General features: G+C 35.5%; 1 protein-coding gene across 2 annotated transcripts; it reads right to left on the reverse strand.

Moving 5' to 3' along the window:
- Positions 1 to 2172: 2172 nt before the first annotated feature.
- LOC127844612 (retinitis pigmentosa 9 protein homolog) lies at positions 2173 to 9732 on the reverse strand. Of its 2 annotated transcripts, none has more exons than XM_052375014.1 (4): positions 9682 to 9732; positions 5754 to 5833; positions 5135 to 5196; positions 2173 to 3175 (listed from the first exon to the last, which is right to left on the reverse strand). In XM_052375014.1, exons 1-4 carry the CDS (start codon positions 9695 to 9697, stop codon positions 2875 to 2877), a joined length of 459 nt encoding a protein of 152 aa, XP_052230974.1. In that variant the 5' UTR covers positions 9698 to 9732; the 3' UTR covers positions 2173 to 2874. The 2 variants fall into 2 exon arrangements, with proteins under 2 accessions (XP_052230974.1, XP_052230975.1); XM_052375015.1 differs by having other exon boundaries at positions 5044 to 5196.
- Between the last annotated feature and the right edge of the window lie 1008 nt (positions 9733 to 10740).

Raw genomic sequence — 10740 nt, forward strand, 5'->3', positions numbered from 1 at the left:
AAATATGGCTTCTAGAGTGTAAACAAGGTTTAAACTATAGCTATATAAGGAAAAATGCCACGCCCCCTGTGGCCATGTTTTTCCACCAACCGGAACCATTTTCAAACTCATCCAAGATATCATTGGGACAAAAAATCATCTGACCAAGTTTCATGATGATCAGACAATAAATGTGGCCTCTAGAGTGTTAACAAGGTTTTACTAAAGCATGATATATAGCCATATTAGGAAAAATGCCCCGCCCCCTGGTTGCCATGTTTTTTAAGCAACTGAAACCACTTTCGAACTCATCCAAGATATCATTAGGACAAATCTTCTGACCAAGTTTCATGAAAATTGGAAAATAAATGTGGCCTCTAGAGTGTTAACAAGGTTTTTCTATAGCCATATAAGGAAAAATGCCCCCTGGCAGCCATGTTTTTCAACCAACCAGCATTATTTTTGAACTCGTCCAAGATATTATTGAGGTGAATCTTCTGACCAAGTTTCATGAAGATCGGACAATAAATGTGGCCTCTAGAGTGTTAACAAGATTATATGGAAAATGCCCCGCCCCTTGGCAACCATGTTTTTGAAGCAAACGTAACCATTTTCAAACTCATCCAAGATATCATTGAGACCAATCTTCTGACCAAATTTCATGAAGATTGGACAATAAATGTGGCCTCTAGAGTGTTCACAAGGTTTTACTATAGCCATTTATTACCATAAAAGGGAAAATGCCCCGCCCCTTGGCAGCCATGTTTTTCAAGCAAACGTAACCATTTTCGAACTCATCCAAGATATCATTGAGACCAATCTTCCGACCAAATTTCATAAAGATAGGACAATACATGTGGCCTCTAGAGTGTTAACAAGGTTTTACTATAGCCATATAAGGAAAACTGCCCCGCCCCCTGGCGGCCATGTTTTTTCACCAATCTGGACCATTTTCAAACTGGTCCGAGATATCAACGAAACCAATGTTTCATGATAATTGGGCAAAAATTGTGACTTCTAGAGTGTTCACAAGGTTTCTCTATAGCCATATAAGGAATACTGCCCCGCCTCTGGGCGGCCATGTTTTTCAACGGACCGGAACCATGTTTTAACTCAACCAACAAATCATTTAGACAAACATTTTGACAAAGTAACATGAAAATTTGGCATCAAATGTGACTTCTACAGTGTTCAAAAGGTTTTTCCTTTTTTGACCTAGTGACCTAGTTTTTGACCCAGCATGACCCAGTTTCGAACTCAGTCGAGGTATCAATGGGACAAATATTCTGACCAAATTTCATGAAGATCAGACAATAAATGTGGCCTCTAAACTGTTCACAAGGCAAAATGTTGCCGACGGACGACGCACGAAGGACAAAAAGCGATCACAAAAGCTCACCATGAGCACGTTGTGCTCAGGTGAGCTAAAAAATAAAAACAATCAGCTTAAACTTCATGCATAAAATATGCAGCAGCCATTTTGCATTGCTAATGTTGATTGACCTCAGTTGTTGAAGGCACTGAAATATAAAGTGTACCGGATATCAACCAATAGTTGGCACAGCAGTAATAAGAAAAGCCATATAAACTGCACACCTTTTGTGTATGCCCTGCCTGTACAAATCCTAACAAGAAAAATATCAAAGTAATTTTGTTACTATTTACAATAGGTATGAAATGAAGCAATTTATTTATTGGTAGGTTTTTAATTATCAAAAACATCATACAAAAAAGTCAGAGACCCGAGGCATGGTCAGTATTATTATATATTTTGAATAGCTTAAACATACACCAAATCAAACAAACAGATTTCCATCTTCCGACAGCTTGACTTTTCACCTGTGCATGTAAGTTACCTTAATCAAGTACAGGTAACCAAGACGACTAACTAGACTTAGAGCAGAGCTATGGATTACCAAAAGGGAGTTTATTAAACTTAAAACTAAAATGTTGTTATATAAAGGTACTATGAAAGCATAAAATGTAATTTTCTTCAAGACTACTACAATCATGTCAACTGTTAAAAGACTGTGTTTTTGAAGAACATTAGGATTGTTGATTTTTCATTTGTGCTGTTCATCTGGAGCTACCCTGGCCTCATATTGCATAAGACCCATTTTTGCACTACATGGCTCGTATATCAGGGTGCAAATTTATTGGGGTTTCCCGGATTTTACACATGTGCTGTAAACACACCGTTGAGAACTTTATTTTTGCAAATACCTCAAGGAATTGAAATACATTTGCCAAAGTTTTTAGTGCATAGGACAGTTTTTCTTGCAGTTTATGTAGATATCTTAAGATTTAAGAATAATTTCTTGAATACGTTGAAATCGGTGACAAAATTCTACGTTTTGTGAAGCATAACAATGTACATAAATACAGTAGACATCAAATTTTTGTCCAAGAACACAGGCTTATTAAATAAAGCAATTCTGATGTATTTCACATTGCCATACGCAGAATGAAAAACTGTCTTATGCATTAGTTAAAATTCTTAAGAAAAATTGTTTTAAAAAGTTATTGAAGACAAAGCACCACTTACCGGTGTGTTTAAATCAATTTAATTTGTTTAATTTGGAGCATATTGGTGCTTGGCTGTGTAGAATCATAATATTGTTTACAACATTTAAAGAACTTTAAACCCAATTCTTTTGTTTATTACCCATATATGGAGTTCAGAGAGTATCACAACATCTCATAAAAACAAGAAACTGAGGCATTTTGAATGTTACACTTTAACTGTTGTAACTTCATATTATGTATATTTAAGATGCAAAATTTATCTCTCAATCATCAATTTGTCATGTTCTATAACAACAAACAATATATCAAATATATATGAAACAACACAAGCCAACATCAGTATCACTAGTATAAACATCCTCTTTTCTTTCACTCATTATTTTTTTCTCTTTCTTTTGACTTCTTATGTTTTCTGTGCTTGTAATTTTCTACATCTGGATGTCTTTCATCTGAACAAGAGTCACTAGTTGAAGTTGAAATTCTGATCTTTTTATGTTTATAATGTTTGTAAGTGTTATCATTATCACTGTCATTATCATAACAATGTTGTGTCTTTTTCCGTTTCTTTAGTTTATGTTTCCGTTTCCTCTTCTTTCGATGGTGTTCACTATCGCTGTCAGATGATGAACTGGTACTGGACGATGCAAGAATGGCCTTCAATTGAGCTATTCTGAAAACCAATGCTGACAATAATTATCTGCGTTTCAACTGGAATTGCTTTTAAACAAGAGGGCCTGAAAGGTCCAAAGTCGCTTACCTGAGATATTATTGGAACAAATCTTCTGACCAAGTTTTATGAAGATCGGAAAATAAATGTGGCCTCTAGAGTGTTAACAAGGTTTTACTATAGCCATATAAGGAAAACTGACCCGCCCCCTGGCAGCCATGTTTTTCAACCAAGCAGCATCATTTTTTTAACTCATCCAAGATATTATCGAGATGAATCTTCTGACCAAGTTTTATGAAGATCGGACAGTATATGTGGCATCTAGAGTGATAACAAAATTTTAATAAAGCCATATCAGTGAAATGTCCTGCCCCTTGAAAGCCATGTTTTTCAAGCAAACATAATTATTTTCGAACTCATCCAAAATATCATTGAGACCAATCTTTTGACCAAATTTAATGAAGATTGGACAATAAATGAGGCCTCTAGAGTGTTAACAAGGTTTTACTATAGCCATATATAGCCATATAAGGAAAAATGCCCCGCCCCTGGTGGCCATGTTTTTAAAGCAACCAAAACCATCTTCGAACTCGATATCATTGGGACAAATATTCTGACCAAGTTTCATGATGATCGGAAAATAAATGTGACCTCTAGAGTGTTAACAAGGTTTTACTAAAGCCATATAAGGAAAAATGCCCCGCCCCCGTGGTGGCCATATTTTTCAACCAACCGGCATCATTTTCATACTTGTCCAAGATATTATTGGGATGAATCTTCTGACCCAGTTTCATGAAGATTGGACTATAAATGTGGCCTCTAGAGTGTTAACAAGATTTTTCCATAGCCATATAAGGAAAAATGCCCCGCCCCTTGGCAGCAATGTTTTTCAAGCAAAGGTTACCATTTTCAAACTCATCCAAGATATTATTGGGACAAAACTTCTGACCAAGTTTCATGAAGATCAGACAATAAATGTGGCCTCTAGAGTGTTTACAAGATTTTACTATATAGCCATATATAGACATATAAGGAAAAATGCCCCGCCCCTTGGCAGCCATGTTTTTCTAGCAAAGGTTACCATTTTTGAACTCATCCACGGTATCATTGGGACAAATCATCTGAGCAAGTTTCGTGAAGATTGGACAATAAATGTGGCCTCTAGAGAGTTAACAAGGCAAATGTTGACGGCGCACGAGGGACGATGCACGATGGACAACGCACGACTGACAAAAGGCGATCACAAAAGCTCACCATGAGCACGTTGTGCTCAGGTCAGCTTAAAAGAGCATGGCTGAACTGAAACCGATGTCTATGTTACAAAAATGTGCCATAATGCTGTATAAAGAATGTATAACAAGATGTACATATTTTAATCAAAATGATAATCTGGTACTGTTGCAATGACCATGAGATATAGTTATCATGAACTTTGCTTTTAATAAATATATGTTATGCAAGATATGTCTTCAAAAAAGGCTCTAAAAAGACCAGCTAAGTGCTTTGTTGATAAATGTCTATTATTTGTGTTGATCGACGAGGCTGCATAAAAGTTTCATTTGTGTCCTCATCATGATTGAGTTGCATATCTTGCCCTTTGTTAATTTTCACAACAAGTTTTTGTCCACGGCATAATCCTAAGACTTAGTTTGTAATGTGTGCTTTACAACAAAATTGACCAGATACACGTAAGCTATCAGGTATCAGACAAGTCTTAAGCTTAGCTAAACTCATCAACAAATGTTGATGTGAAGGATGCAAATATAGCCATTCATTACTGGTATATTTTATATGTATATTTTGGCAATATTAACCAGATATTTTTTTGAATCCCATGACCTACATACTTTAATTATGTCCTGTATTCATACTTTTTTTCTATTTGTGGGACTATTCATATCAGTTTTACTTGATTCCAGTAAAGAAACTAATATATTCAGGTATCTGTTCAATGACACTCGCCTGTCAGACTTGTCTTTCATCTTCTGGTTTTGCAAATAACTGTACATTGGATCTTCAAAACTCTGTGAAAAACAATGTCTTATATAACATAATTATTATCAAAAACTTATTTGCAATTAAAGCATACAAATATCTAGTTCAAAACAGGAAATTATCAAATACAATTTTTTGTTGACAAAATATTTTGCAAGCTGTTAACAGGTCATGATAAGCAGTAATAAAATCCAGTCTACATACTAACCCACTTGCCCAAGGCACAATGTAATTAAAATGAAAATTGGGCAAGCATATATGTTTAATTTATATAGTTAGGCAAGTGGAACATTTTATAAGTTGACTTACAACAATGATAATTCAGGAAAGTGCTAAAATAAATAGTGTTAAGACTGAAACTCTATTTACATGTCACATTGACAATTGAAGAAAACAATGGCGAAGAATCTACCCTCTGATTGAACCCTACACATGGTATGTTCCAATCATCTTATCAAGAGACAATGATTCACTTTTTATTCAAAACATAATTATATCAGCAACAAGCTTTCTGAAAAGGAATTCAAATGTTTTTATAGAGAAATTCAAATTTTCTGTATCACTATTTTACATCATGCACACTGACCCATCTAAACCTTTCCGATGACAGATCCATCCTTGGAGTTTTGCCCCGTTTATTATCATCATTTTTGGCTGATCCAGGAACTGAAATTACCACAACAAACATTTCAATATAAAAAGCAGGTTTGCAAACGCAGAATCTGAATGAAAAAAAACGAGCTAAACGTGCACTTAGATGATTTATGATAATCCGTCAATGCTTAGTGTTTTTCCCAGGCCGTTTTAGCGTGGCGCGGCGCCATGCCCTTTTTTTGTAGGGCCACGCTGCCCCTTTTCAAAGACATTTCCAAAGGCCGCCACCTTGCCCTTTCATGAGCACCCGATGTTTTCAGCCCTTATTGATAACATCTTAATTGCCCCATGACCAAACTTCTAAGCCGGATAGCATCCGATTATGGCCCCAAGGCAGCAAAGTTCGCACCGTTGTGAATTAGTCAAGCGTGAATAACCCCGCGTCAATAGCAATAATGTAAGAGGCCATGTTATACCAAGCGCACTTATCGGTCGGTCATGTGTACTCATCCACGATAAAATCGTGGACTGTTACTTCGGAGACTTTTGATGAAAAACTCGATGTTATCCTCATGGGTATTGTGCATTTCATGCATAATTCAGTTATATCAAAACATATATTTTAATGCATATTTACATTTAAAAACACAAACAAATTAATTCTTTATTGTTATCGTCTTTACGATAATTAATTATTGAAAAATACCTGAGACGAATACTAATTAAACAAAATGCGAATCGCGTATTAGGCGGACGTATTGTACAATTTTACTTTGATGATCATGATTTTAACAATATGGCAGACATACAGAATTAAATTGTAACCCGGCAAAAATTGCAAATAACGTCGTAAACGATCGAATTAACGATGGAGATCATACATTTAGAAGGAATTAATGAAATGTCTGTGATAATCAACGATGCATAAAAATGTTTTAGATAGCAACAACATATTTATTTGTAATCTACTCATTGGATGTATGTCACGGAAACGAGCATTTGCATATTGTTAGCGATCAGTTTACTCGCAATGTTAAACATCTGACAAGATTATCGTTAGAAAATGGGATAAGACAAACATGGTTTCATTTATATGTTAGTGCATCTGTGTATAATCAGATTCATAGGCATATATTGCTTTATTATGTTTGTTGTGATGTACAGTGTATTGAAATAGCATGGAACTTACATGTACATTGCAAGGTAAATATATTAATATAAATCAAAGTAAGTTAAATACATCAATTACCATTAAATGTGCTTGTTTATTAATTTTTTTCCACAACTGCCTCTGATGCGATTACATGTTTCTCCCTAATTCAGGTATTCACGGAACGTTTTTGCTCTTTGTTTGCCTAAACTGCGAGCTAAAATGCCCTTATTGAAAGTAATGCACCATGCCCCTTTGACCTACTGGGAAAAACACTAAATGCTATGTGTAAAAAATAAGCAATGCAGGCCTCGACACTAACAGTGTCCCTGGAACCCGAGATCCCCAAATTTTGGTGAGAGACACCAGTTTTTCCCAGAATTTTGCTCTAATTTTAATAGGCAGGATTTCCTGTGGGCACCAATCTGTAGACGTTTATTCACCTTTTCGACATTATTTTAAGGGAGACAACTCTGAGTGGATTTAGTGAGGTCGTGGGGGGGGGGGGGGGGGGTACTCGATCACCTACTGCAGTGCGTCTGCATACAGTTCTGTGTTGAAGCAATTATAATTTCCCAATAATTTGCAGATATTACTTATATGGTATGATATTTTTTTTGGTAATTTTTATTAGTTTAGTATCTTTGATAACTATGTTCTTTGAAATAAATAAAATAAAGATACTTCAGATGTGTGTCTACTTCATACCCTTACATTAAAAAATATCCTACACATTCAGAAATATAATAAAATGGATGGTGGTTTAAGTTGCTACACATCCAATGTTGTCATGTAATCATTTAACATAACATGTGATGTGTTGACATGACTATTAACACTGCCAAGAAAACATTTACTTTGAATTAAAATAAGTGGCCCTGGTCAAATGTCCATTGGCTTAATATCCATATGGGTGAAACTTTCACCTGCATCACAGTCATCCTTAATTGGTTGTGTGTTGGGCTGTCCCAATTAACTACCCGTCATGGCAGATTTGTTCAAAACAAGACAAGTATCAATGTTTGAAGAATTGTTATTGCTCTTACAGTCTTGACGCTAACCCCTAGCCCGACAGCCCGGGGCTAGTGATATGTATTAAATTTGGGCTATTAAAATTTCCTGATTCATATAGTGGGGCTAGTGGGTATTTTAATCTGTTCTATAAAGATTCAGGCTGCCGTTAGTTGTTCAAAAATGCTAAAGTGAAGACTGCTTGTATATGCTGGTTAGTCCGAGACATTCCAACCAACAAGCAATCACTGTGACAGTCCAAATACTTTCTCATTAAAGTGTGTGTATTTGCAGGAGCTTGTGTGTGTGTTTGGTACAATCTCATCTCAAAAACTGATTCACTATTTAGTTTTTAACCTAAAAGAAGTAAAACCTGACTGTAAAATGAATACTATCATTGTCAAGATTTTGTTGTTGGGATTAAATATCATAAACTGTAATCCCTATGATTAACAGAGAAAACATTAACCGAAAGCTTATTCCTGTTGATGTAGCAGAGCCTAAAGACCTAGAAGTATAGATGGTTAATGGGTGATGTTCCTTATGATGGTACTAGTAGGTACTAGTTGGTTTGTCTTTTTGGATACAACTAATACTATATTTTTTTTTCACTAATAAAATGGGGTTAACTTAGTAATCCTGCTCAGTGGTTGAATCTTCAGGAAATGTTAACATCAGCACATAGTTGCAATGTATTTGATACATGTATGCCGGTGACCCTCAACTGCAATTTTGGTAACAGACAGGGTAGCCTAAGGTGTAATTATTTCTTAGAGATGAATCCCAGTTGAGACTTAAACTTACCAACACATGAGTGAGTCAGAGATCAGCACTCTACCAGTTTAACTGGCCGGGGTAAGCTTGGAATTGGGGACTTACTTTATTAAATAATATTATAGTTGTCAGCAATAGATTTTTATGTATTTTAAAAGCACAACAAGTTAGGCTTGAAACAGAAGTAATACAAATATATAGATTATTATACAATTTACAAATTTAACAATAAAGTAGTCTTATGTTTACTAAAATGTGCAAATACATGTACCAATTGGTTTTTATTTCTGAAAATTTAGAAAAATGAGCTAATATAATTTAAAAAAAAGTTATTTTTAATTAGTGGGTGGGTTTAAATTAACTTGCACTCAAAAATTATAAGTCTGGGGTTGTTTTAATTATTGACACTTCAGCACACAGTACAGAAACATGAGAAAGGTATGATCTTGTTATTTTTGTCAATACCGGTAGTTAATTACGGAGCCGTTAATTACAATGATACTGCACTATTATCGAGCAGATGGTCGTTGAACGTTATAATAAAAATTATGATTGTTTTTATTAGTAATAAATCGTCAATTTATCGCTTTTATTCTATTTATAAAGTAAATATAACGGATAGGTAAGGTGTCTACTGTAGAGCGAATACTGTCAGAACCCCCCCGAACCCTTAATCTCGCGTTATCTCGGCAGTCTCGTTACGCGTGATTTAACAATGTCGAAATCGTGAATAGTTTCAAGCCTAGTCCAAATAATTAGACGTAAGCTACCCCGATGTAAATCGACCTCATATTTATAGGAGTAGTGTAAAGCCCTGAGCATGTTGCTACGTAAATTCGTAATACATTTAAAAGCTGATGTCCAAATACTAGAAATCATATTAAACGTATGTTCCATTTCCACATTAAAGAACAGGCTGGTTTATATACAGTAATATAATGATCGTATCCAAAGTATATGGTACATATTGTGACAAAATGCTAACCAACATCTGACTCCATACGATGAGGGAAGTTTGAAGAATTTACAAGTAAGGGAAGCAACTGAGCTTTAAGCGGCCACACTACACTAAAAATCTTCAGACAAATTATTGATAACAGCTTCATAATGCATGTTATTTGTTTAAATTGTTTATCGAAATCTATATATTTAATAAGTGTATTGTTATCAGAAAGTAAAGCGTATTAAAAATCTATCAATACATTTGTAGAAATGCTTATCTAAAGATCTTTGAACTAATCTATTGCAAACGTTATATTCAATAGTTCAAATCCTGATGCAGAATGTAGATCTACAAACTTCAGACATAACTTTCCACTCAGTCATAGACATATTAAATCATCTACTTAAAGTGTGCATATTCAAAACACCAGATATAACCCGGATGAAAATAAGTTTAAAACCTGATTTGTGCGCCTTAATAATCGATCCCGTGCATTTTGCACATTTTGCACAGGATCGTCTGTAAGATCGTTTAATATACCGTCCTGAGTTGAGCAACAACCGCATCTTCTGAGGACAGCGAGATTTCCTGGACGCATAAGATAAAAGATGGACGAATGAGACACGCGGTGGTGCAGTGGATGAGGTGTCCGCCTAGCGATCGGGAGTTCATGGGTTCGCTCCCTACTCGGGGAGCGTTCTCATGATCTCCTCCATAGACACCAAGTACTGGTTCTTCCCAGGAAACGGACTCGACAGTGTCCATATCTGCCTATAATATTCGAAAGAGCGGTTGGCAGTAAACAGAGATATAGATAGATAGTTCTGACTTTATCTTGGCACATTATTTAATTGATGTGTGCAGAGGATGACGAGTACTTGAATTGTCACTCCTCTTACCACGAGTTCCATTCAAATGATCGAGGTGTAAACCATGAATTAAACCTATGAAAATGTGCTTGTGTTTTCCGAATACTTCAAAACTTTGAATAGTTGCACGTTGGCCTTCACGTTAACAAAGACCTATATAATTCAATAGTTCTTTGACGTAAATCGCAATAATGCAAACTTAAAGAGACTGTCCAACAGATAAAATCGTCGT

Source organism: Dreissena polymorpha, chromosome 9 (assembly GCF_020536995.1).
Source record: "Dreissena polymorpha isolate Duluth1 chromosome 9, UMN_Dpol_1.0, whole genome shotgun sequence".
NCBI lineage: Eukaryota > Metazoa > Mollusca > Bivalvia > Myida > Dreissenidae > Dreissena > Dreissena polymorpha.

What these genes read in the sequence shown, in the direction of transcription:
- LOC127844612 (XM_052375014.1), bottom strand. An exon ending in CATCGGAAAGGTTTAGATGG is followed by an intron (nt 5,197 to 5,753) that starts GTCAGTGTGCAT and finishes TGTTTTTCACAG; the next exon opens with AGTTTTGAAGATCCAATGTA. An exon ending in ATGAAAGACAAGTCTGACAG is followed by an intron (nt 3,176 to 5,134) that starts GCGAGTGTCATT and finishes ATTGGTTTTCAG; the next exon opens with AATAGCTCAATTGAAGGCCA.